The 27,866-nt window shown below is 41.5% G+C and overlaps 1 protein-coding gene across 1 annotated transcript in view; it reads right to left on the reverse strand.

The window, feature by feature from the left end:
• LOC131483359 (zinc finger protein 585B-like) overlaps positions 1-27,866 on the reverse strand; it is a 759,159-nt gene that overhangs the window by 218,622 nt on the left and 512,671 nt on the right. Inside the window, exon 6 of the mRNA XM_058681293.1 lies at positions 6,628-7,953. Within this exon, the coding sequence (XP_058537276.1) occupies positions 6,628-7,953 (1,326 nt within the window). The remainder of the gene's footprint in view (positions 1-6,627; positions 7,954-27,866) is intronic.

Consider the following 27,866-nt stretch of genomic DNA (forward strand, 5'->3'; position numbering starts at 1 on the left):
TTGACTAAAAGTGTACTTGTCAGCATTTTAAAATTCACATTGTGTATTTACATTATACATTGTGCATTTATAAATTCACATTTTATGTTTATATAATAAATATAAGGCAGGAAGATGTCGGGCAGGAAGATGTAGGGCTGCTGAATGGAGACTTGGTATATTATTTCAGCTGTCTGAAGTTATTGAAATATATATTTTATGCATGAAAGCATTTTTGTGTCACATGCTTCCAACATCACAGAGATTTGTAAATACTTCAAAGTCCTTCTAAGGCGCATCAGGAAAAGATTCTTATAAAACCTATTTAGGCAACAGATCCCCTAAGAGACGTGAAATATCACCATTGTTTTTGAGTGATGGCTCCCTGCCAAAGCACCAGTTCCCACCAGCGCCACCAGAAACACGAGAACAGGTGACCATGTAGGGCCTAAGCTCTCTGTTGTGGGACAGCCTCCTGGAGCTCAGCCAGTTGAATGAACAGAGCGTCCCCCTGTGACATGCTATGGAAGTGTCACACTTACAGCCTGGACATCCCAGGGACTGCATGAGGAAATTGTTGACTGTTACAACTTCATGTCCCCTTGTCCTGAAGCTGCAACCAAGAGAAAGGAGGTGGTATAACTGTGGGGATGGATCTCTGGTTGGCAGCTGATGTGCAGATATTTGGCAACACAGTGACACAGATCTGGTTGTGTTTGGAAAGTGAGTGCATCTTCATTTGCGGTTTTTGGAGCAGTCTTTGTGGAAGCACAACATGGTGCAGATATGTTCCATTGTTGCAGAATGTGAGAGAAATCATGCCAGACCCAAATGTAGGATGTTAGGAGGAGTCTTTATTGGCCAAGTTGGCGACAGCAGCTCCTGCTACAATCCAGAAACCACTGCACCGCGTGGAGAAGTGAGGGGATTTTAACCTCTCACCCTCCAATCAGTTTGAAAGGTGCACAGTACAATGTCTTATACAATACAATACTTCCGATTGACTTCAATAACTGGTGGCAAGAAGGGAGGGGTAAGAGACACTGAGTGCTTCTGCCTAAGGATAAAATTAACATTCCATTGCTGTAAGGCCCCACCTTCAGGAACTCTTTTGAGAGTACATAATTAGAAATATAAAGAACATTAACATCTTCACTGACTCGCCCAAATTGTGAACAGAGGGTGGGGGACACCGCCACATTCCATGGTTGACTGTGTTAAGGGGTGCTGGCTATCACTGGCTGCACTCCATAACACAGCCAAGGTCCTTTGCAAAACCACAATAGTGGTCATGACATTCACACGCCATGGGGCTGAAGTTTCAGTGGATAGCAGCTTTGACGTGGAGGCTGCTGTCTGGGCCACAGAGGCCATCAAGGACTGCCCGAGGGAGTACTAATTGCTTTTTACTTGGTTTTAGTATTGAGTCAGTCCCTGTTCACAGGGACCTCAATGAGTTTTGGCAGGTAGAATCAGCTGGTAGAGCCTCATTTTGATGGCTGTTAGCTTTCTTCTGCTGCAACCACGTGTTAATGTCCAGAGAGCTGATGAAAACCTGGGAATACTTCCTATTGAGTAATTTTTGAATTCTAGGGAAGAAGTTATAGTTACTTGAAAACTGGTATTAGAGTAAAAGGAAATGCCTATATCTCCAAAGAAGAGATCACGAAAGCAATGGCAAACGGGTGCAGAAAGCACACTGTGCTAATGACCCTCTACTGCTGGTGAAAAGGAATATTTAGGATTAAAAGGACAGAAAGATTTAATTTCCTTTTTTCTTTCTGTATTTTGCTTGTGGTAGAGGACAGTGAATAACTGAACGAACATTTCATGATTAAGTTTAGATAGAGCCTGGGAGCCTGAGAGATAAGGGGCACCTGCAACTAGCCTCCACCCTTAATTGATTGACCCCCTTCCTGTTTGTGTTTATGGTTTCCCCTCCCTATTTATGGTTATGTTTTCCTCTTCCCTGCTTATGGTTATGGTTTTAGCCTTTGCTCTCCCTGCTTATGGTTATGGTTCTATGGTTTTATGGTTTTATGATTTTAGCCTTGGTTTAGCCTTTAAAAGAAATGCTGTACCATAATTCGGGGTCAATGTGTCAAGCTTCCTACGTGAGGTACTGGCCCTGACCCCATTGCGCTGCTGATCGAATAAAGCCTCTTGCTTTTCCATCAAGCCTTGTCTTCGGCGGTCATTGGGGAAACTCATTGTCTCGAGACAGATGGTAAGGTTTTTCCTGTTGGGTGGCCTTACACTGGAATCAATGTTGTGGGTGCAAGGGGAAGGGCGTGATCTAAGGGAGGAACACAGTGCTCTTATGAGCAACTGGCAAAAGTTTATTTCTAGGGTTTCAGTTTTTAAATGTTTGGCAGAGCAACAATTGAAACTTAGTTCAATCAGGTTAAACTTCTGTGAAACATTAGTTATCAGGCTCAGATTTAATTACATTAGTTTAAACTTAAGCCACATCACTCAGATTGAATTGAAATAATTCAAACTCAGGATATTGTCACCAGACTTAATTGGTTAGTGATTTAAATACATCACTCCTATGGGGAGGGAGTTCCAGAAAATTTAACCAAGCTATTTTAATCTGGGGTAGAGCTTTGTTCTTGGCTAATCTATCAACTAGAGTATAGATGCTTATCAGGAAGGCAGGAAAGGAAGGCACATCCAAGGAGTCACTGGAAGCAAAAATGCACTCTGGGCGAGGAGGCCCTCCCCCTCCTCCTTCCTGGAGACTTCTCAACAGATTCTCACAGGCCTCTGCCATCGCAGCTAACCTGTTCCATGGGATTCTTAGTGTTGAGTCATGCCATGTCAATACTCATGAGGTCCTACCGCAACTGAGATTCAGAAAGTGCTTTAGGGAGAATCATCAGTCACTCAGGAAGTGATTGTCCACCACAGGTGGATTAAGGCTCAGAACCAGTAGCAGAGCTGCCCTGCAGCCAGGTACCTGACCCTGTGCCTATCCAGCCCCCAGCTCTTCTCTTCCGGTGCCTCTGAGTCCTCTATGTTGTCACTCTCTGGAAGCAACATTGAATCAGACCTGCCACCCTGTACCACAGCCAGTGCTTACCAAGTCAGTCGACAAGCACCGCCTTCTCTGATGGCCACTCCGGGCACATGCTATTCTGATGAGTGTGTTCAGTGCAAAACGAGGATAGTCTTGACCAGGCCAGAGCCCCAAAACTAGCATGGGCAGGAAGAGGTGGGGGTGCTGCTGAACAAGACTCAGGGTGCCACCTAAGACACTGGGATTCTTCTGAGCCCCAAAGTTTAAAGAGAAAGTGCCAGATTTCCTTTTTCTACAGCCTGGCATGCTTATGAAATAAAGAACGGAGAGAATTAGCAGCAAACCAGCTGGGTAGAGGCTTGAATTTATTAACCCTTCCTAGTCTGGGAACTTTTTTCCCCCTGCGCTGCAGGTTTCTCTGCCCCTCGACTATAGGAATATGTAATTCTGTTTTTTTCTCAGGATGTATCTCATTGTTATAAATGATGGCTTCATGTGCTGAATCAAGGTTTTTCCATGCTATTGTAACTGATTTCAGTAATGAGCTTTCATGCATTTTGCAAGTCTTTCTGCACTTTTTGTTGTTTGGTTTTAGAAATTACCTATCCACCAGTTTCTAATGTTATCCTAATTCTGACCAGATCTGGTCTATAGTGTCTGTGAACATGCCAATCAAGTGTATATTATTTTGATCAATTTCTGTGGACCTCTGAATTCTTCAAATTTCTGAACCAAGTGTCTTTTTTGTTTGAGATTTGTTTTTATTACAAAGTCAGATATACAGGATTACAATGTCAAAAGTTAAAAGACAAGACAGAGGCACAATGAATGTTCCCGGAGACTTCTCAGTAATGCAGCAAAAGCCTCTACCACCCTCAGAATTAACTGAGGAATACATTGAGAAAATGGGGAACACAGAACTCAGGAAACTTAGTATAAAGCTTCTGACCAACACTGAAAAGCACATAATATAAGAGTTCAAAGAATTTAAAAATTTGTCACAGAGGAAATGAATTAAATGAAAGGTGACATTTCAGAAGTTAAGAATACAGTAGAGCAATAAATGGAAACTATTTCCTATCACCAGGGGAAAAAAAAAAACTACAAAAAAGCTAGAATAGAGCCAGGTCAAGGTTAAAATAAAGTGTCCAAGAATATAAAAATACAATTAACAGGCCCAACATAAAAATTATGGGAGCTCCAGAAGACACAGAAAGAGAAGTTGGGATTTAAGGATTATTCATTGAAATAATAAATGAAAACTTCCCTAATCTAGAGAAAGAATTGGGAAACAGCATCACGGAGGGGCACAGTACCCCCAACAGAGTTGATCACCATGATACATGATAAGCAAGCTCTCAGCAGTTCAACATAAGGAAAAGAATCCTTAGATGTGCACGTGAGAAAAATCAAGTGACCTATAGAGGAACTCCAGGCAAACTTACAGCTGACCTCTCAGAGGAAACACCACGGTCGAGAAGATAATGGAGTGACATGTTTCACATTCTAAAAGGGACAAAGTGTCAGCCCAGAATAACATATCCTACAAAGCTCTCCTTTGTCTTTGAAAATGAAATAAAATTCTTCCACAGTAAAGAAGAATTCGAAATATTAAAATGCTCCAAACCTTCCCTACAGCTGATATTCAAATATATTTTAGTGAAAGAGAAAAAGAACCCAAACCAAAGCCAATCTGGTGAGAAGCAAATAGATATGTGGAACTTCATTCTGTAGTTTAAGTAAGGTACTGATTACATGATACATTTTTTTTAAAAAAAGATTTGTGTATTTTTATTAAGAAGTCAGATTTACAGAGAGGAGAGACAGGAAGATCCTTCATCCGACGAATCACACCCCAAGTGAGTGCAACGGTCATTGCTATGCTGTTTCAGAGCCAGGAGCCTGGAACCTACTCCAGGTCTCCCACATGGTGAAGGATCCCAAAGCATTGGGCTGTCCTCGACTGCTTTCCTAGGCCACAAGCCAGGAGCTGGATAGGAAGTGGGGCTGCCAGGGTTAGAACCAGCACCCATAATGGATCCCACCACGTTCAGGGCAAGGACTTTAGGCGCTAGGCCCTGCCGCCAGGCTCTACATGACACATTTTGCAAAAAAAAAAAAAAAATATTAAGTAGTGGAAGTGCTCCAGGTTGTCGCACATGAGATGCAAGTCAACGGGCTTCACATTTCCCTCAATAGCAGTCGTGGGACCCACTCTTTAATATTTTTTTTTCTTTGAACAGCAGAATTACAATGAGAAAGACAGAAGCAGAGAAATATCTTTCATCCACTGGTTCATATCCCCAATGGCTCAATTGCAGTAGCTGAGCTGTTGTGAAACCAGAAGCCAAGAGCAAAGCCATGGTGGATTGGCTAGGGTCACAGACAGCTTACCTACTATGTAACAATGCTGATCCTGGTCCTCACTCTTACAATGGAAAGACTTCAGGCACAGGCTGGCATCTAGTAGCTGATGCAATGGCAAGAAACATACTGTGAGAAGCCATGATGCATGGAATCAGTGTGAATCTGAGGAGTAGTACTGGCAGCTGACACATAAATTCCAACTGAAAGAGGAGCTCCAAGAGTTTGATGCTAGCTGAGACCACTGCCAGGGCTTTGCCTCGGAGACACAATGTGCCATGTGCCTATGGCGTCCTGTATGAGATAAGCTGGCAGAGATGCAAGAGCAATCTCCCATACTTTTTATTCAAGGAGAGATAGTGGACAAATAGGATTCACATTTGGCCAGATATAACAAGAAAATCTTGGCCTCTGGAAAAGATTCATCCTTCAAATCTGGGTCTTTATCACTACAACTGATACATGCATCATTTATTATCTAGGGTTCCAATACAATTCTGTAATAGGATGGGGAATTTTGAGATTCTATAAAATATGAATGTGTAAATGACAAAGATGGCATTGAAACAAGAGTTACATACTGAGCATTTAATATGAACATTAAATCTGAAAACAGCATTCACATTTACCACTTCACAACAAAGGGAGATCACGTACAAATTGCATCTTAATTATTTTAGAAACAAATACCCTCGTTTCTGAAATAAAAGGATACTCATGTTTATTATTTAACACTTGCTAAGACTTTCAAGGTATGTTTCCACATCCATTGCCCTTTAAAATGTTTTGTGTTTGCACTCTTGGAATAGTTGTTTTTTTTTTTTCATTCACTTTGCAAGCTTCGACAGACCATAATAACAGGTTTATGGTGGCTAGTCTTTCAGTTGACACGCTTTTCTAGTTCTGATGTCTGTGACTCTGCTAACGATTGACATCAGAAAAATGATTTTTCAGTCAATACTGTGTGTTTGATCATTTCTGTGAATATGCTATTTATTGAAGCATGTAGGCTTTCCACTGTGCTGAAAATATTTGTGTATGAATTTTAACACACATGTAACAGATTCATCTTTTACCACGTGAATTCAGATGTTTAACAAAACTTGATCGCTTGCAACAGGATTTTCACTCACTACATTCATGCAGTTCTTATCCTGTATGGATACTCTGATGTCGAATGAAACCTATCTGGTAAGTAAAGGCTTGAAGATACACACTAGATTCTTAAGGTGTGGACCTTCTGATGCCTGATTAGGTGTGACTTCCGAGAAAAAGCTTTTCCACACTCACTACATTCATAAGGTTTTTCCCCAGTGTGGATTCTCTGATGTAATCTAAGACTTGACTTAGCAGAAAATGGTTTTCCACACTCACTACATTCATAAGGTTTTTCCCCAGTGTGGACCTTGTGATGTCTAATGAGGTGTGATTTACAAGGAAAGGCTTTTCCACACTCTCTACATTCATAAGGTTTTTCCCCAGTGTGGATTCTCTGATGTTTAATGAGGTGTGACTTACGAATAAAAGCTTTTCCACACTCATTACAGTCATAAGGTTTTTCACCTGTGTGGATTCTCTGATGTCTAATGAGGTGTGACTTACGAGTAAAAGCTTTTCCACACTCATTACAGTCATAAGGTTTTTCACCTGTGTGGATTCTATGATGATGAACCAAACCTAACTTGTTGGTAAAAGCTTTTCCACACTCACTACATTCATAAGGTTTTTCCGCAGTGTGGATTCTCTGATGTGCAATGAGGTTTGACTTACGAATAAAAGCTTTTCCACACTCACTACATTCATAAGGTTTTTCCCCAGTGTGGATTCTCTGATGTAATCTAATACTTGACTTATCAGAAAATGCTTTTCTGCACTCACTACATTCATAAGGTTTTTCCCCACTGTGCATTCTCTGATGTGCAATGAGGTGTTGCTTATAAGAAAAGCATTTCCCACATTCAATACATTCATAAGTTTTTGCCCCAGTTTGCAACTTGTTTGAATTACGAGAAAAACCTTTTCCACACTCCCTGCATTCATAAGGTTTCTCCCCTGTGTGGACCCTCTCATGTATGATTAGGTTTGACTTGCAAGGAAACTCTTTTCCACACTCTCTACATTCGCACAATTTTTTCCTTGTGTTGAGTCTCTGTGGCCCAATTAGCGATAATTGTTGGTGAAAGGCTTTTCTGTGCTCATTGCATTCATACGGATTCTCTGCACTTCGAAGGATCTGATCTCTAATGAGTTCTGACATCTGGTCCATGTTTTCTATACAATTATTGGACACATACAAATATTCTCCTGTGTCAGTTCTCTGCTTGGTGGTAAGGCAAGATTTATAGTAGCCAACATGAATTGCTTCTCCCACACTGACAGGTTGCTGATTGCATGGGTCTTTGGGATAAACTTGCTCACACATAAGGACTATCTTCTTCCCACTGAAAGTTTTCTCATTTCCATTGTGTTCAAAGGACTGCTGACAAATGTCAATGTTGTCAAACTGACTGAGATTTTCCTCACTCTCGAGGTTGTTCTCAGGGAGATTAGAGGCATGCTTCTTTTCAAATGGCATTTCATCAGGCTTCCTGTGGGAACAGCAAATTTAAAATAAACTATGATCTCATTTTCTCTCCATTCAAAAGGCACCAGATCTGTGAGCCCCTCCAAGGACTTGCCTTCCCCCTCACCTCTTCTAAGTTCAACTGGTCAATTAACAATAAAACTTTGGTCTACAACTGATTTTCACTATATTTTTCTATACTATGTTAAAGGAAAGAATCACTGATCTTTCCTGGTTACATTTGGACAGTGAACAATATGGGACTTGAAAAAGAATTTTGACTCTTACACAATAGCTATGAGGCTGAACTTAGCAAAGAGAAGATTCCACAAGGTTTGCTCTTAACCTGTAGAAATTACCCTGGGCATCTCATGCCTCTAAACAAAGAGGAACACAACCACACACCCACGTAATCCCCAGCCACTGCCTAGCTGCAGCTAAACATCCAGATGGATTATACTTGGATAGGCTTCAGCACACAGCAACATTAAGTAGAATTGGGGGAGACTAGACTGAGCCACGCTGCAACACATGCTAGTGGAAAACGAGTTGAGGCAAGCCATGGCAGTCAGGGGGATGTTGGTGATGGACACATGATCTCTGGGTGCAGGAGATCCAGTGAGGCCCTGGTAGCCTTGTCTGGACCCTCGGGCACAGCTGTGTGATGAGCCCAGTTTATAAGCCCCAGTGGCTGTATGTGTGGTGGTTTATGTTGCTTGGCCTGGGTCCTTGGCTGGCCAGTGCAATGGGTCCTGGGTCTGCGCAAGTCCTGGGAGTAGAGGGTGTGGCAGGCCTCAGGTCACCTGGCTTGGACACTTTACATGCCTGCATGGTGGTGCTAGCTCAGTGAGCACTGAGGGTGGGGCTCCATTGGGGCAGGATTGACTGTCTCGTGGTCTTGGGGCACTTGCAAGAACTGGTCCTCCTCAGTTGAAAAGTAGTATTGGACAACTGGCCCGGCTCCACCTGGAGATGGTAGCCCACTGAGGCCTGGAAAGCACATCTGGACCATCCAAGAGAAAGGAGGAGAGGACAGATTGAATAACTACCTCAGCCACATGATGACAGCAAATATCTGGGAGAAAGGAGACTCAGGTCAACCATGTCAGTCAATGAACATTGAAAGGGTGCCCTGTTGCTTGAATTGGTGAGATGGACATCTTCTCAAAACTATTGGAACCACCTGGACAGAAACCTTGGAGTGTGTGCCCACATTGACACCCTGGTTTGGTATCAGGAGTCCAGTACCCATCCTGAAGTACTAGGATGGTTAGGAGGCCTGGTATAGCTTCTCTGAATATCACTTAACCCTGACCTAAAACAGGAAGGAAAAATAGAAAATTTGGAAATGATCACACCAATTTCTCTTTAATGATCTAATACACGCACACACACACACACACATTGAGTGCAATTAAATCATACACACACACACACTACACAGAAAATCATCTCATGAAAAAAAATGATTAGGTTATACTCCCCCAGTCCCACCCACCTCTCACTGTTGGAGGTGGGTGGAGCCTAGGCCTGCCTTGTTCCCACTCTACTCACCAGGAAGGGAGAAGCCTCTTGAGTCCAGGCAGGCCAAAGCCCAGCTCATCAAATGGCCATAGTGGCTGAACCTAGGGTCCCAAGCATGGACTCCAATCTGCCTCGGGTCCTCCCAGGAACAGCAAGTGTATGTGAGGATAGATAAAATACATAGATTTCTACTAAATACCAGTTGCTCACATTAAGGAGGTGGATACAGAAACTGGATCTCAAAGTCATCTTTTTTTTAAAGATTTATTTTATTTTTATTACAAAGTCAGATATACTGAGAGGAGGAGAGATAGAGAGGAAGTGGAGTTGCCAGGATTAGAACCAGCGGCCATATGGGATCAAGGCGAGGACCTTAGCCACCAGGCCATGCTGCCAAGCCCTCAAAGTCATTTTTTTAAATCATCTCTTTAGAGACAGAGAAGTTTTATTTGCAAAGTGGTCATGTGAGCAGGGGAAGAGGAGAGAAAGGGAAAGCACTTCTCGAGAGAAAACTAGGTGGTGGTGTGCTTCTTGAAATTGGAGACACCCAGTTAGTAACTTGAATGTTGTCCCAACCATTGGTTGCTGAAACAGGATATATAACTGGAAAAAAGGACCCACTCCTCTGTTTTCTCCCAATTCGTGTAAATCCCATCCTTCCACCCTATTCCAAACCCCTACATTTGTATAGTAAGTTATGAAAAGAATCACTGTGATTTCCTGGTAACATTTGATTTGGTGCACAATATGGGACTGGAAAAAGACTTCCAGCTCTTATTCAAGAGCTGTGTGGCTGAATTGATGAAATAGAAGACTCCACAAAGTTTTTACTAAACTTGTGAAAATGACCCTTGGCATCCCATGCCTCAGCACAAACATGAACACACCCACCCACACACATAATCCCCAGTCACTGCCTACCTCCAGCTAAACCTCGACACTGATTGTGCTTTTAGGAAGTAGGGGGTCGAGATAGGACGTATAAAAGTTTAGGACTTTAAAGTCTCTAATCACCAACTGCCTTTTTTACTTTTTCTATTATGTTAATTTTCATTTTAGAAGCAAGTCTCTGGGTCTTTATATTTTGAAAACTGTTGGATTGACAGTCCCCAGAAAAGGCCAATTTTCTTCATGACTTAATACTCTCTAGGTGGATCCTGAATCCCAACTACTACACATGGGACCAAAGTTCTGGCCTCCTTTTTCATGCTTCACATTGGCTTCTCCTCATCTGGGGAGGGATCAGAGTCCAGGCACCAAAAAATATACACATTGGTTTGAGTTTTTATGCACGATCATGGGGAGGTGTTCACATGAGTCACTCCAAGGGCAAAGACAAAGAAAGTTATTCACAATGGGCAATAATGTCTACCACATCACCCAGAAAAAAGGGTGAGACTTGTGGCTTCCTTCTCCCAATATTGTGGGCTAGGCAGCCAGTTCAGGGTCACCAGCTTGGAAGCAACAACCCCACACCATCTAGGCTTTCCCTTTTGCCCACCTATCATCATCACCTGGAACTGAGAGGGGGTGACACTCGCCTATCATCATCACCTGGAACTGATAGGGGGTGGTATTGCATTTTTTTTTTTTGTAACCACTCCCCCTGCAAGCTCCCATAAAGGCCCATGATAGGGAGAGGCTGGCTCTCTTGGTCACGTGTTTCTGAAGAATCTAGATGTTTTCTGCTTTTGTGATTCTGCCATAATTGTTTGCCTGGGGGCTGTGTGAACTCCTGGCCTGACAGTCTACATGACAGCCACCTAGCAGGTCACCTGGAAGTTCATGTAGGTAGACCACTCCTCAGGAAGGAGGTCCCTGGTGTTTGATAAGAGTCATTGCCCTATAGCCCATCCATTTGTACCTTTTGAAAGTTGCTTGCTTCTGCTTCAAACCTACCATTACAAGCCTGCCAACTTGCTCATTTTGAGTTACCAGCTAAAACAGAACCATCATAACTCTATAATTACATGGAATTGTCTTGGCATGGGTTGGGGACAGAACAGGCTGAATCAGTTCATGTCATCCACTGGCAAATCCAAGCACCAGAACACATTCTGGGTTGAGCCAGAATCGGTTGAAACAAAAACCACTACACATTATTGGAATGCCAAGGTGAGGTGACATATGCCGGATGTGACCACAGCATCCAGCAGGCACATGTGAGAACCAGGAAGGTAGGGGGTGGAACCAGCAGGGGGAATATATGGGGGGGGGCTCCCTTGCTGGACAGCTACTCCCACTGGAGATCATGAGCTGGGATGGGGGCAGATCAGACAAGGCAGGGCTACAGCACCTGTGGGCCTCATGCAGACAAGATCAGGGAAAAGCCAGGCCGGGTTAATTATTCCTACTGATGCAAACTACATCACAATGGGTTAGAGTTGTTTGGGCTTAGCTGCAGCATCAGCTGGCAGAAGCTGGCATGGGTGCTAATTCTGTCTATTTGCACCACAGAACCACCTGGAGAGTACATAATGCGGGAGTGAGAGTGGGCTGGGAGGGAATCAGTGGGATCATCCCTCTTGGGTTAGCACTCCCACAGGAAGACACAAAAACAAGGATAGGAGCAGGGGTAGTTAGATAGAAAGGCACCCAACAACATACATGAGGGTCGGATAGTTGAGCTGGTTAGATGGAACTAAGCTTTAATACCCACTGACATGTATGGGAGCTAAATGGGATGTGGTACAGACTGGACTAGACTGCTACATATCCTGGCAAACCAGGGTAGGGGCACGCTTAGGCTGGGTTACTCTGGGTTGCTCTGACTAGGCTGCAGCTCCCACTGGTTTATGTGAGGGCTGAGTATGAAGTGGGCAGGATTCCGGCTGGACTGCAACACCCATTGGTTCCAGTGGAAGACTGGGCTAAAAATAGAACCAACCCAGCAATTGCAACCATCAGCTGATCGGGGTGATGGACTGTGCCAGGCCCTGTGCTTGCTAGTACACACAAGAATCTGGTCTGGGAACACCTCAGACAAAGTTTCTTTGGGGATCCCCCCAATTGAAATGCCAGACTCAGAACCCTAACCATGAAAAGACAGAGGACAGAATAAGTCAATCAACCACCTCAGCTATATGTTGGCAGTGAAAAACTCGACAAATGGAGACTCTATGAAGGACTATGTCAATCAGTGGATCTTCAGCGACCTCATCATGCTTGGAGTGGCGAGACTGGCAGCAATTCATACCTGTTAAACTATGGAAAGCACTTGACCAAGATCCTCGGAGCATGCCCCACATCAGTGAAATTGGAAGGGTAAGAGACTGGGTGGGCTTCTCCCATAAAATCTCCTTTTACCTCAGATATATGAGGGAAACAATATGGAAATAATAGTCTTACCCATTTTCCTGTAACCCTTGAACTTCTTTACCCTAATTAACTATGTAATAATCATCAAAAATACAATAAAAAAATAGAAAAAGGAAAAAAATATTTATATTTACTGGAAATTCGGACATACAGAGAGGATTTGAGACACATAGGAAGATTTTCCATGTGCTGATTCACTTCCCAAAAATTCACAACTTTCAGAGCTGAGCACCTTTAAAGCCAAGAACCAGGAGCTTTTTCTGGGTCTCCCATGCATGTGTATAGTTACAAGCATGTGGGGTGTCCTCAACAGATTTCCCAGGCCAAAGGCTGCTAAGGTCCATGCAGTTCTCGTGAAAAGCACGAAGTTGTGAAGAGAACTTTTCCATTGCAGGCAAGACCGCAAGGAATTTCCTGCTGCATGGCAAGGCCCAGCCAGATGTCTCTACAACCACCTGAAAAGCAGTTCCACCTCCCTTTGCATAGACACGGGACAACCCCACAGAGGCATATGTTATCTATTTAGGCATTGTCTGCCACTGTGGAATTGCTTTTTACGATCAATGTGAGCTTGGAAGATAATGTTGGTGATAACGTCTTAGCAAAAGGGCCTTTTACTATTGCTGCTCTCTCGGCTGCCCCACTCTTCATATGGAAATCGAGGGTGTTAAATCCCTACATGTAGCAGGAACCTATGCTTAGGGTTGTCCTCCCACATTGACCATATGCTATTCAAGGATGTTAAGTCCCTAGGTATAGTGGAAATCTATTCTTTCCCTATTTGACTAATCTTTAGGTCACTCCTTCTGTGATACACTTCCTCCCTGAACTGATTCAAGACGAAGTTGTAGAATCAAGACTGTAATAGGAATGTGTTACTGAGTGACATGTACCATCTATTGAGAACTTCCTGACCACAGGATTAGGGCAGCTGATTTCCTGCCTCAAGGGGAAACAATTGGCAGAACTAGCCTTAGGAATGCCCTCTTTGATCAGGTGTGAAAATTGGGTGTCAGAGTTTGTGAAGGCTTCTGTATAAAAAAAAAAAGGACAGCTTTCTCACAATGTCTATTATAATCCTGAAACTGCAGTGGTCCATTTATTTTCTATGCCTACTCCAAGCACCCTTCTCAAGTTCTGAACTTCACTTGAGCTGGACTCTGGCAACGGCCAGAGAGCTGGCTGTTAAGTGGGGCTGCCGGGGCACAAACCAGTGTCCATATATAATCCCAGTGCATGCAAGGTTAGGACCAGCCACTAGGCTACCATGCCATGCCCTCAGGTTTGATCTCTAGAAATGACTTATGTGAGCCTTTGGATGACCCCCTGTACATTTCATACATGAGTTGAGAAAAAGCCAGTTTCTTCAACTTTGTCACTCATGTAGCTGCCTAGCTCTGAGAGCTGAACAGCCATAGAATGGCCAGTGCAGATTTGAAGCTGTGTAGTAGCAACTATTTCCTTGCTGGTTGAGAGACAGCCAATACTATGGGAAGTGTCTTAATCATAGGTTCCTGTCCAGAAAAGGAATGCTCAGGGCACACTTAGAAATCTAAGACCCTTCTGATAATGTTTGCTGTCTCCATTTAAGAGGCACACCATCTGGCTCTCTCCCAAGAAATGCTATTTGATCCCCTCTGCTTTCTACATTCACCTGGTCACATTGCAAATAAAACTTCTGTCTGAAAATGAAAAAAAAAGTAGAAAGAAAGAATGAAATCCTATTTCTCAAGTCTCATTTTTTGTACAATTTCCCTTTCACGTTGTGCTACAATTAGGCCAGAGCTAATGCTAAGCATCTTTGTGGCAATGCAGCTCTCTTTTCAGTTATGACATAAATTTTGTGATTACAACTTGCCTGAAGATTATTTCTTGACCTTTCTGATTAGCTCCAAGCAGCTCATTCTTTCCATGGGAATCTGAAATGAGGAAAAGAGTAACCATATCTATGAGTCACATCTAAATGTTTCTTTTCAAATGTTCCAGTGAAGCCAATGACATTTGTTGCCATTCTAGATGCAGCACATTTTAATATTAGTGAAATGTGGACATTTATGAGCATTATTAAATAGGCATTACATCTCCTCTATTAATGCCTTAACATAATACCTATTTTTTAAAATAAAAATTTCAATTATGTGAGATTGCATAATTAACTTAAACTGGGATATGACAGAAAATATGGTATAAAAATTCAAAATAATGCTTGGGGTATCTTAACCCTATCTCATCACTAGTTTGTCTTTTCCTGGCTACTCTGCTACCAAAACAACTTCCTGAAAATATATCTAGGGAGGTGGCAGATGTGATTCAAGTGTTTGGGATCATGAAACGACCCATATATACTTCTAGATTTATGGTGACAGGCTGGCAAATTGCTAGAATAAACCTGTACATGGAGACTATAGAATGCCTGTGTCTCACCAGCTGTCCTTCTGGAAGAAACTCAGAGTAAAAGTCAAATATAATTCCAGTCAACATTTACTGAGCTATGTATCAATTCCCATGCCAATTATGTGCTGACCTACCTGGAAGTCTCTGCTTGAGAGGTTTCTCCACTGTCCATGGTGCTGATTCTTGCTCCAACTTGAAGATCACATCAGGCTTTGTCATGGAGTACCCTGTGAATGGAGAATGATGCAGATTTTCCAAAGTCACCATTAGTCCTACCAACTACTACACTTTATAAACTGTTCTTTCACTTGTCATCTATACAGAAGTATTCTGTTTTGGTATGACAGAGTTTCACTCACCCAAGGACAGCAGATTGTTATATGTCTCAATCATCACCTCTCTGTACAGGGTCCTCTGAGCATTGTCCATTGTTTGCCATTCTTCCTGGGTAAAGTCCACAGCCACATCTTCAAATGACACCAACACCTGTAACAGCACATGTCTCCTCAGTTCTGGATCATTCAATAGAAACACTGACAGTACATTCTCTGTATATTTAACTTGCAACTTCTATGAATGTAGTTTAATTTACAATTGATACAGCATCGCAGAGTAACAGTTACATGAAAATATCTTGTGCTGTGTTACTTTTGCAATTCCAATATTACAACAGAATATTCCTTATTCTATTAAAGGTTATTTTCTCTAAAGATTCTCATTCTAATGAACTGTTGAAGGCATTGCTAGAATAGCTCTCTAAGTGGAAGATATCACTCTGTATGTTATTGCCACTCTGATTTTCAACTAAATTAACATAAATAATCATATTGACGCTGAGCCAAAATATTAACTGAGCAGCTATAATGCTGAGTTTAATTTTTCTCTGTGTGTTCAATTTGCATCTTCTATGAAAGCAGTTTAATTTACAATGTATATGGCAAATAAGGTAAAAACAAAATAAAACCTTTTGTCCTGTATTACGTTTGCAATTCTGAAGCTACAATTCCATTATTATTCTGAATCAGATTGTTTCCTATAATGAGCATGAGTTCATTGTGCAATCTTGAGATACACATGAGCTAAATAACATACTAGATTAGATAATTAAGACATATGCTTAATATTGCACAAGATAATGAGAAGATTTTTGAGTAGCTTACTAATGATATCCTCAAACATACTGAGATACTTCAAAATATTATAAAGCAATAACAAACTTCAGTTTTCTAATTTTAAGTGAAATAATGAAATACTGAATATATTTTAAGCTATACTTGTATGAGTAAATATTTCATACACCTTATATTGAAATTAACTATAAATAATATATGATCATATGTATCAATAATCCATATCATATTTACATACACAAAAGTAAAAAAAATTATGGACTACATATGCATGTAATTCCAGTGTATAAATATATAAAACAATATATTTTTTCACTTTTAAGTGTGCACATATTAAAACTCTCTACTTTGTTTTTGATTTATTTTTTATGGAATAACATTATTAAATAAAAGTTTTAATTTCTACATAGTAAACTACAGCTTAGAAGGGAAACAAATGATAGTCTCTTAAAAAGCTATCTTCTTCTGACAATGAGTTGGTATCAGCCAGTCATAGCCTGTCAGCTGAACAAAAAATATGCATATAACACAAATGCCATGCTGTAATAAAAGTAATCCTTTTTTTTTTTTTTATGTTTTGGAAGCTCTTTAGCATTAAGCAGTTATCTGGGTTTTTCTTTTATTCCAGTTATTTATTTACTACTTTTATCATTAAAACAGAGTTAATGTAACTGATAGATATCATTTTAACAGCATAATACTTCTTTTCAATCTTCCCTTTTCCCTGTTATTTTTTTTGTATGTGATCACAGTTTTCATATATTTTTCTTTTTTTATTAATTATTTTGCATTATGTGACAGTTTCATAGGCTCTGGGAATCCCCCCACCCCTCCCCATGCCCCTCCCCCCTGGTGGATTCCTCCACCTTGATGCAGTATTACAGTTCAAATCCAGTCAAGATTCTTTCCTTGCAAACATATACCAAGCATAGAGTCCAGCTACTTATTGTCCAGATGGGTTGAACAGTTTCTTGGGGAGACCATTTCTGGTCCAATGTTAGAGCTGGTAGAATATCATCCCAGTCAATTAAGAGTCCCAATATAACATCAACAGCAATTTGCAATATTATGGAATTGACATGGTTTTGAGTAACCAGTATGTTTAAAAAAAGAAAAAGAAAAAGAAAAAAAAAGCAAGTCCTAACCACAACCTATGATTAGCTCATTGACATTTCAATTTTAGTTTATATACAGGACCGGCTGCTATATACCTTAAAATGGCTATAAGGTACCATTTTGCTGTCTTGTGTCTATTTCATTTTAGTACTTAGCCATTCGTTGTGTTGCAGTATAATTTTGCTGATCTTGGCAGATTTTAGGATAATCTAGACTGGCTTGTAACTCTGACAAGACATTTGTCGACATTTAAGGTGCAGAACATTTTTTTTTGGGGGGGGGTGCAGGAAAATCCTCAACACCAAGGTGAGGAGTAACTAATCTTTGTGTCCCACCCAGCGAGGCATGAGCCAATCCACACCAGCTCTTTCCTGTCAGATTTCAAGCTCTACTTTCTATTGTTTGTCTATTTATTTTAGGGTTTTTTTTTAGTTTGTATGATTCTTTGTTTGCTGTGAGGGGTTTTCGGAGCAATCCTGATGGTTATTGCGAGGGAGGGCGGGGGTCCAGAGGTGGAGCCAGGCTCTCGGACCAGAGAAAGCTCTCCTCCCTGGTCCTGAAGGACATTTATTGTTCTTCTGTGTCTGCGGACCGCTCAGGGATCCTCGTTGTCTTTCCGATGACGTTGGTTTCTGCATGGTAGTGTTTGGACTTCTTCCATCCCCTGCTGAAGCTCCAGTTGGGAGTGGGTGACCTCAGAGTACTCGGCCTCCGAGGGCAACCAATTCCCTGTGGCCTCCTTGGCAGTTGGGATAGTCCTTGTTGCTCGTATTAATAGTTTGTGGTGAAGGTCTGGGAGTCTTCATGGTTGGGATCCAAGCTTCCTCCTTACCACCTGTTCCACTCTGGAGTGCCCCCCTGCTCCACGCACATGACCTCCTGTTAAGAGATTGTCAGGATTGCACCCGATTCCCCCCTCATGCATTGGTATAGTAGTTTTATTGTTGTTTAGTGCTGCTTTGAGTCTGTTGTCTATGAATTGCCAGATTTGATCTTGATAGGCTACATTGTACTTTTTCCTCACTCTTATTATGGTCCTGAAAGATTTCCCTGCACTCCCCCCCATTACAGGTTAACATAGCGTATTGAGGGTATAGTATGTTTTACAGTTTTTTGATGTAGATCTTAAGTATTCTGACATTAATTGTTGGTTTATAGATTATATCGCGTTATCTTATTGCATTGGATACAGGTTGTTATAGATTGCACTAATATTACAATATACAGGTACTATCTTCCAAGTTGTCATCTTTTCATCTCAGATTAAGGCAAACATGTGGTATTTAACCTTTTGGGATTGGTTCATTTCTCTTAGCATGATGGATTCCAGTCGGGCCCATTTGACCACAAAGAACTGCATTTCATTTTTTTTTTTTGATAGCTGAGTAGTATTCCATAGAGTAGATGAACCATAGCTTTCTTATCCAGTCTTCTATTGATGGGCATTTTGGCTGCTTCCAGATTTTTGCGATTGTAGATTGTGCTGCTATGAACATAGATGTGCATGTTGGTTTCTTGTGTAGGAGATGTTTTGGATATATCCCTAGGAGTGCTATTGCTGGATCATATGGTATGTTGATTTTTAGTTGTTTGAGTGTTCTCCATACTGATTCCCATAGAGGCTGTACAAGTCTGCAGTCCCACCAGCAGTGGAGAAGGGTTCCCTTTTCCCCACAACCTCGCCAGCAAGCGTTGGTGGTATTATGTATGTGTGTCCATCCTTACTGGAGTTTGGTGGTACCTCATTGTTGTCTTCATTTGGATTTCCCTTATTGCCAGGGAACTTGAGCATTTTTTCATATGCTTGTTTGCCATTTGGGTTTGTTCCTTTGTGAAATGTCTGCCCATTTCCCATGCCCATTTCTTGAGCAGTTTGTTTGTTCTGGTGTTTTGGTTTCTCTGGAGATCTTTGTATATTCTGGAGATCAGCCCTCTATCTCCTATGTAGTGTGCAAAGATCTTCTCCCATTCTGTAGGTTGTTTTTTTACTTTGTTAATTGTTTCTCTAGCTGTACAGAAGCTTCTTAGTTTGATGAGGTCCCAATTATTTATTTTGGTCTCGATTTCTACTGCTTTTGGAGTCTTTTTTAGGAAGTCAGGGCCTACCCCTAAGTGTTGCAGTATGTTTCCAACATTTTCTTCCAAAAGTTTGAAGGTTTCTGGATGTAGGTTTAGGTCTTTTATCCATTTAGATTCGATCTTGTTGTATGGTGAGAGATGTGGGTCTATCTTTTTTGTTTCTGCAGGCTATCAACCAGTTGTCCCAACAGCATTTATTGAACAGACCTTTCCATTTGCTTGGGTTGTTGTCTGTCTTTTTGTCAAAGATTAATTGACTGTATCTGTGTGGGTTTCCATCTGTTGTTTCTATTCTGTTCCACTGATCTTCCTCTCTATCTTTGTGCCAGTACCAGGCTGTTTGGATGACCACTGCCCTATAGTATGTCCATAGATCCGGTACTGTGATTCCCCCTGTTAAGTTCCTGTTCTTCAGAGTGGTTCTGGCTATTCGTGGTTTTTTGTGTTTCCAGATGAATCTGTGTATCATTTTTTCCAGTTCGATGAAGAATGCTGTGGGTAATTTGATTGGGATTGCATTGAATGTATATATTGCTTTTGGTAGTATAGACATTTTGATGATATTAATTTTGCCTATCCAGGAGCATGGGATGTTGTTCCATCTTTCAAGGTCTTGTTCTATTTGTTTTTTGAGTGTTTTGTAACTTTCTTCATAAAGGTCATCTACGCTTTTGGTTAAATTTATTCCCAGATATTTCATGCTTTTCTCTGTTATTTTGAATGGTAGCTTGTTGGTTAGATCTTCTTCCATCTTGCGGCAGTTTGCATACACTATGGCTGTTGATTTTTGTTCATTTATCTTGTATCCTGCCACTCTGCCAAATTCTCGTATGAGTTCTAGCAGTCTTTGTATTGAGTTTTTTGGTTCTTCTATGTAAAGAATCATGTCGTCTGCGAATAGTGAAAGCTTGACTTCTTCATTTCCAATTTGTATTCCTTTGATTTCTTTGTCTTGTCTTATGGCGTCTGCAAGTACCTCTTGGACTATATTGAATAGCAGTGGTGATAGTGGGCAGCCTTGTCTTGTTCCAGATCTCAGTGGGAAGGGATCCAGTTTTTCTCCATTTAGTATGATGCTGGCTTTGGGTTTTTCATATTATTGATTATATTGTGATTGATTATATTGTGATTGATTATATTGTGGATTGTTCCTTCTATCCCCACCCTGGTTAGGGTTTTTAACATGAAGTGGTGTTGAATTTTGTCGAAGGCTTTTTCTGCATCTATTGATAGCATTATATGGTTTTTGTTTTTCAGTTTTTGGATGTAATGTATCACATTTATGGATTTCCTTATGTTGAACCATCCCTGCATTTCCTGGATGAAACCTACTTGGTCTGGATGGATGATCTGTCTGATGTTTTTTTTGTATTCTATTGGCTAGGCTTTTGTTGAGAATCTTAGCATCAATGTTCATCAGGGAGATCGGTCTGTAGTTTTCCTTCTCTGTTAATTCTCTATTCAGTTTGAGAATTAAGGTGATATTGGCTTCATAGAATGAGTTTGGAAGAGTTGCTTCCTTTTCTATTGTTTTGAAGAGCTTGTAAAGGATTGGGGTTAGCTCTGGTTGGAATGTTTTGTAGAATTATGCGGTGAAACCATCTGGGCCTGGGCTTTTCTTTGTTGGAAGCTCTTTAATCACAGATTCTATCTCTGTTTCGGTAATGGGTTTATTCAGGTCTTCTGTTACTTCTGGGGTGAGTTTTGGTAAGTGGTGGGAGTCTAGGAATCTTTCCATTTCCAAGTGGTTATTGGATTTGTTGGCGTATAGTTCTTTGTAATAATTTCTAATTATTTCCTTAATGGTAGTAGTGTCTGTTGTTATGTTGCCTTTTTCATCTTTGATGCTGCTAATTCTTGCTTTGTCTTGTTTTTTCTTTGTCAGTTGGGCCAGTGGGGTATCTTTTGTTTATCCTCTCAAAGAACCAGCTTTTTGATTCATTTATTTTCTGGATGATTTTTTAAATTTCTTTCTGATTTACTTCTTGTCTTGTTTTGATAATTTCTTGTTTCCTCTTGTTTGTGGGGTCCTTCTGCTGTTGCTTTTCCAGTTCCTGGAGGTGTATGCTTAATTCCTGCATTTGTTGCCTTTCTTGGGCTTTGACGTGTGCACTAATTGCAATAAACTTACCATGTAACACTGCTTTGGCAGTGTACCATAAGTTTTGGATGTTTGTATCTGGGTTTTTGTTGGTTTCCATACATTTTTTTATCTCGTCTTTAATTTCTTCTCTAACCCATTCGTTGTGTGATAGCATATTGCTCAACCTCCAAGAGTTTCTGTATTTCCTGGGACATTTTGAATTGTTGATTTCCAATTTCATTCCATGGTGGTCCAAGAAGGTGCATGGTATGATTCCAGTTTTTTTTTTTTTAAGTTTGTTATACTTGCTTCGTTTCCTATCATGTGGTGTATCCTACAGAAGCTTCCATGCACGGCTGAAAAAAAAAAATGTAGGGATGAAAGGTTCTATAATGTCTACTAAGTCCAGTTGTTCCATTGTTTGTGTGAGCTCTGTAGTTTCTCTGTTGAGCTTTTGCCTTGTTGATCTGTCTATTGGTGTTAATGGGTGTTCATATAACGCATGATTATTGTATGTTCATCTGTATCTTCCTATAAGTGTATAAGTAATTGCTTCATGCACCTGGGTGCATCTGAATTTGGGGCATACATATTAAGGATTGTAATCACTTCCTGATGGATCATTCCTTTCAACAATATCAAATGCACTTCTGCGTACTTTTTGATGTTTGTCACATTGAAGTCTGCATTATCTGAAATCAGGACCACTACACCAGCAGTTTTTTCTCATCCACTGGCGTGAAATATCTTTTTTTATCCCTTCAGTTTCAGTTTCTTAGGATATTTTCTGGTTAGATGTGTGTCTTGTAGGCAACAGAATTGGGTCCTGTTTGTTGATCCAATCTGTTAATCTACGTCTTTTGGCTGATGAATTTAGGCCATTTATGTTAAGAGTTGATACTGAAAGACTGCGATTTTGTCCTGCCATGTGTGTGTGTTTTTGTGGGTGCTAGAATGTGATTGTTTGGCCTTGCATGGACTTCAGTGGGGAGATCTTCCTGTGTGCCATCCTTGCTTATGGTTTCCTTCTTTTTCTGGGATTAGCACATTTCTAAGGAGATTTTGTAGGACTAGTTTTTTGCTGGCATATTCTTCTAGTTTCTCCTTGCTGTGCAAGTATCTAGTTTCATTCTTGAATACAAATGAGATCTTTGTCGGGTACATTATTTTTGGTTGACAATTGTTGTGTTTCAGGATTTGAAAGACTTTATTTCATTCTCTCTTTGCTTGGAGCATTTGATGCGAGAAGTCAGCAATGATCCTGATTGGCCTGCCCCTAAATGTCAGCTTGTCTATGCTTCGTGCAAGTCTCAGAATTCTTTCTTTGTATTCGTTGGAGGGGAGCTTGAGTACTAAATGTCTGGGTGTGGAACTCTTTGGGTCAAATCTGATATATACCTCTGGTCTCCCCTTTTGTTGTTGCTTGTGAATTTTTTTTTGCATAAAAATTTCATGTTTGTATATCTGTGTTTAGAATATTTCACTCAACATCTTGGCCTCTAGTTACACTCATTTCAGTCTAATACACAGAATTTTGTTTCCACAACTGAATAACACCCCATTGTACACAGATACTACATTTTCCTTACACAATTATCTAATGATGGACACCTCAATTCATTCAATATCTTGTGTATTATGAATAGCGCTGTTACAAAAAAGATGGTATCTCTTTTACACAATGTGTTCATAACTTTCAGAAAATACAATCTGTAGTGAGATTACTCCGATTTACAGTAATTTCATTAAGATTTAATCCTTTTAATTTTATGTAAGCTTTTTAAACTTTTAATCTTTTTTAAAAAGACTTTTCTGTTTTTATTGCAAAGTCAAATACAAAGAGCTACAGAGCGGAAGTTATTCTATCCGACGATTCACTGCCCAAGTGGCCTCAACCTCTGGTGCTGTGCCAATCCAAAGACAGGAGACAGGAGCTCTTAAGGGTTACCCATGCAGGTGTAAGGTCCAAGGCTATGTGTCATACTCGACTATTTTCCCAGGCCACAGGCAGAGAGCTGGATGTGAAGTAGGGCTGCTGTGATTAGAACCAATGTCCATATGGGATGCCAGCACTTTCAAGGCAAGGAGTCTAGCTGCTAGGCTACCATGCTGGAACCAGCAATCATATTTCTAAACATTTAAGAAATTTTATACTATTTTTCACGTGTTGACTTAATCTATAATTCCATCAGCATGGTATAAATATTCTCTTTTTACTTCCTTGCCAGTATTTGTTACCCTTTCTTTCAAATAATAATAGCCATTCTGACAGGGTTGAGATACCTCATTGTGATGTTGATTTACATTTCCCAAATGGCTATATTTTGAGAACTATCTACTTTGATCTCCTTTGATCGTTTCTTTACCTAACAAAGAATGTTAATGATGTGAAGGTCACATGGACGTTGAAAGATAAAAGTTCCGAATTTGAACAGCACATGGAACTTCCTCTGTCCTGATATTTGACAAATTATTAAGAGTGATAGAGAGGGCCCAGCATGGTAGCCTAGCAGTTAAAGTCCTTGCCTTGATAGCACCAGGAACTCATATGGGCACCAGCTCTAATCAACACAGCTCCACTTCCCTTCCAGCTCCCTGTTTGTGGACTGAGAAAACAGTTGAGGATGGCCCAAAGCTTGGGAAACCTGTACCCACGTGGGAGGCCTGGAAGAATCTGCTGGTTCCTGGCTCTGGATCAGCACAGTTCTGGCTGTTGCTGTCACTTGCGCAATGACTCATCAGATCGAAGATGTTCCTCACTGTCTCTTCACCTCTCTGTATATCTGACTTTGCAATAAAAATAAATCTTTAAAAAAGTGATAGAGAAACCCTAATAATTCAAAAAGCTTATAGTACAAGTGCAATCTCTCTAGAAAAAAAACAAAAACCATAAAACCTATTATTTCTTAAAGAAACATGGCTTTTACTTAGATTTGGGATTTTTTTTTGTTTTCCTGTTTTAGACTCATTTATTTATTTTAAACCAGAAATAGAGAAATTGGAAAAGGGGCCTGGCACAATAGCTTAAGGGTGAAAGCCCTCACATTACATGCACCGGGATGCCATAGAGGTGCCAGTGTGTGTTCTGGCTAATCCGCTTCCTAGCCAGCACCCGGCCTGTAGTGTGGAAATGTGGTAAAGGACAGCCCAAAGCCTTGGGACCCTGAACCTGTGTGCTAGGTCAAGAAGAACCTCCAGGCTTCTGATCAGCTCAATTCCATACATTGCAACTCTTTCAAAGTGAGAGTAGATGGAAAATCTTTGTGCCCCCTTCTTTCTGTATATCTGCCTCTAAAAAAAACATATACATATATGTGAATTTTCTATGTTTATTGTGGATGATCCTTACATATGTGATCAGGGTGGGAAGGTTCAAGGCTTAGGGAAAAGTTGATCTGATCATTGTTTCCAAGTCTTCTATTTCTTCTTCCTATGGAACTGGATCATATTCTGGTTGTTCATTTCCCATCTAGCTCCCTGCTTGTGGCCTCGAAAAGCATTAAACAAGGAGACCCAAAGCCACGGGATCCTGCACCTGAATGGGAGACCTTGAAGAAGTTCCTGACATCAGATTGGCTCAGCTCTGGCAGCTCCGGCCATTGCAGCCACTTTGGGATTATATCAGTGAATTGAAGATCTGTCTCTCCTTCTTCATGTAATCTGAGTTTCCAATCAATATAAATGACAAAACACATTCAGCAAATTGTACCTTGACAATGGCATTATACTTTTAGTTGTAGTCATCAAGATTTCACTCTTCGGGGCCCAGCGCCATGGCCTAGCAGCTTAAGTTCTCACCTTAAATGCCCCGGGATCCCATATGGGCACTGGTTCTAATCCCGGCAGCTCCTCTTCCCACCCAGCTCCCTGCTTGTGGCCTGGGAAAGCAGTCAAGGATGGCCCAATGCACTGGGACCCTGCACCTGTGTGGGAGACCTGGAAGAGGTTCCAGGTTCCCGGCATCGGATCGGCGTGCACCAGCCCGTTGTGGCTCACTTGGGGAGTGAATCATCAGATGGAAGATCTTCCTCTCTGTCTCTCCTCCTCTTTGTATATCTGACTGTGTAGTAAAAAAAAATAATAAAATCTTAAAGAAAAAAAGATTTCACTCTTTTTCACACATTACAGCACATTCAGTGTGGGCTGGGTTTAAGAATTGTTAGGCCAATAGTAAACACAGTTGCAACATTAAAAACGTTATTAAGTTCAACGCATGGCAGAGTTACAAGACAATCTTCATTTAATTTATGTATCAGTCACAAATTAAATAAGCATGTATTACAGAATAAGTATGAGTGTCAACTCAACTGCTACCTGGTGGGCACGACTAACAGTCCCCTGGCCTATGAGCTGAGGCATGGCTTAGAGCCATGTGTGCAGTACTTGACCTGTGACTGATTGGAGGGTCTAAAGGGACAGACATGCCTTCTAGTTAATTTCAGTGTCATTGCTGTGTGGGAGGGCTGTCCGGGACTACCCTTTTGCTATCTCTCTTCCTAGTGAGTTGTGCTCACTTTATTATCCCAGGTGTTTCTTGCAGCCCAAGAACTCTGACACCTCATCCCCCTGGTGGTTTCGGGCATGTTGGCAGGAAAATCCTGAGACTCAAAAGCAATAAAAACAGATACCAACATGGACACAGAACTAAAAATATTTCTACAAAGAAGATTACCAAAAGGCTAATTAATTCACACAAAAAGATTTTCAGCATGATTGATCATTAAGTGAATGAAAATGGCAACCACAATAATATACCACTTTATATCCACTGCAATGTCCTTCATTAAAACAATCCAGGCAAGGATGGCTCAAGCTGCCTTCAAGCAGCCAGGCCCTGTTCTGTCCTTCTAACAACCAGACACAAAGCGGCCAGTGGGGCCAGGGTTCTGTTTGCGCACAGGCCAAGGCCAGGATGGTTCAAGCTGCCTTTAGGCAACCAGACCATGCTGTGCCCCTCACCTCAGCCGAAGTAGGCCAGTGTAGTCCAGGATCCAGTTTGGCACTTAGCCCAGGCCAGAATGGCTCAAACTGCCTTTAAGTAGCCATGTTGGGCTATACCCTTCCCACCACCAGGCAAGAAGTGACACTGGGTACAAGCTCACATTTACGCTCTCAGCAAAGGCCAGGATGTGTGAAGCTGCATTCAAGCAGCTAGGCTCGGTTGCTTGATTCCAGAGCAGGAAATGCAGATTGCTCAGGAGAAGGGGTAAGGTGGATGTGTGGGAGGCAGGACCACTGAAGGAGTATGCTGCAGGTGAGGAATGACTTCTGAAGGACTTCTACTGACAAAAGCCACTTAATTTGCAGGTAAATGAGGGGGCTAACACCTAGTGGTTTGGAAGGTATATCTGGGGGGACGAATACACATGCCCACATGTGAGACCTGAACTGGGATGGTTAACATGGACTACCACCACCCACCAGTGCACACTTAAGGTAGGGCTGGGGGCCTGTCTGGCAGGGAAAGATTACACTACTGTCAATGAGTTTCATAGAAGGGGCAGATAATGTTAAGCTGGGCCATAATACCCACAGGCATGCATAACAACTAGGTCTGGGGTAGATCCTGTGGGGAATATGAGGGCTCAACCTGTGGAACTGCATTTCTGAAGGCTGGATCAAGAGCTGAGAGTTGTAAAGAGCTGAGCTACACATGACCATGGAACCCTCTGACACTCATGGATACTGGGATTGGCAACAGGACACACTGGTCCAGGCTGCAGCACAGAACAGCAAAGGAACCATGGTGGGGGGCAGACCTAGTAGGCGTTATAGGGTGTCACTTTGATTGGGATGCAGTTCCCAACGGGTGTACATGAGAGCTGAATGTGGGATGGACACAGTTGGCCTCCACCACAGCATCCACTGGTTTGCATAAGAGATGGGACTGGAGACTGGAAACTTATCCAGCAACTGCAACCACCTGTGTGTGCATAGGCTGATGTGGGTGACAGACTGAGCTGATCCCATACTGGCAAGTACAAACACAAGTCTATGATCACCTCAGAGAGTTTCTTCAGGGATACTGACCACTGATCCAATGGACACAGAACTCCACAAATTTAGACACATGTGGAATCTGCGCATTAACTTTGGAGTTCATGTGTCAGAACTGGGCCTAATCATTGGTTGAATGAACATGCTCAGATGCACATAGGGGATATGGCAGTCTGTTGAGGCCTGCAGATGAAGGAGGGTAGAAAAGATTGGACAACTACCCCAGGCAAGCATTGACACTAAAGATCTGGCTGAATGGAAACTAGTTGGAATGTCAACCAATGGACAATGGAAGGA

This window comes from Ochotona princeps, chromosome 25 (assembly GCF_030435755.1).
Source record: "Ochotona princeps isolate mOchPri1 chromosome 25, mOchPri1.hap1, whole genome shotgun sequence".
NCBI classification, from domain to species: Eukaryota; Metazoa; Chordata; class Mammalia; order Lagomorpha; family Ochotonidae; genus Ochotona; species Ochotona princeps.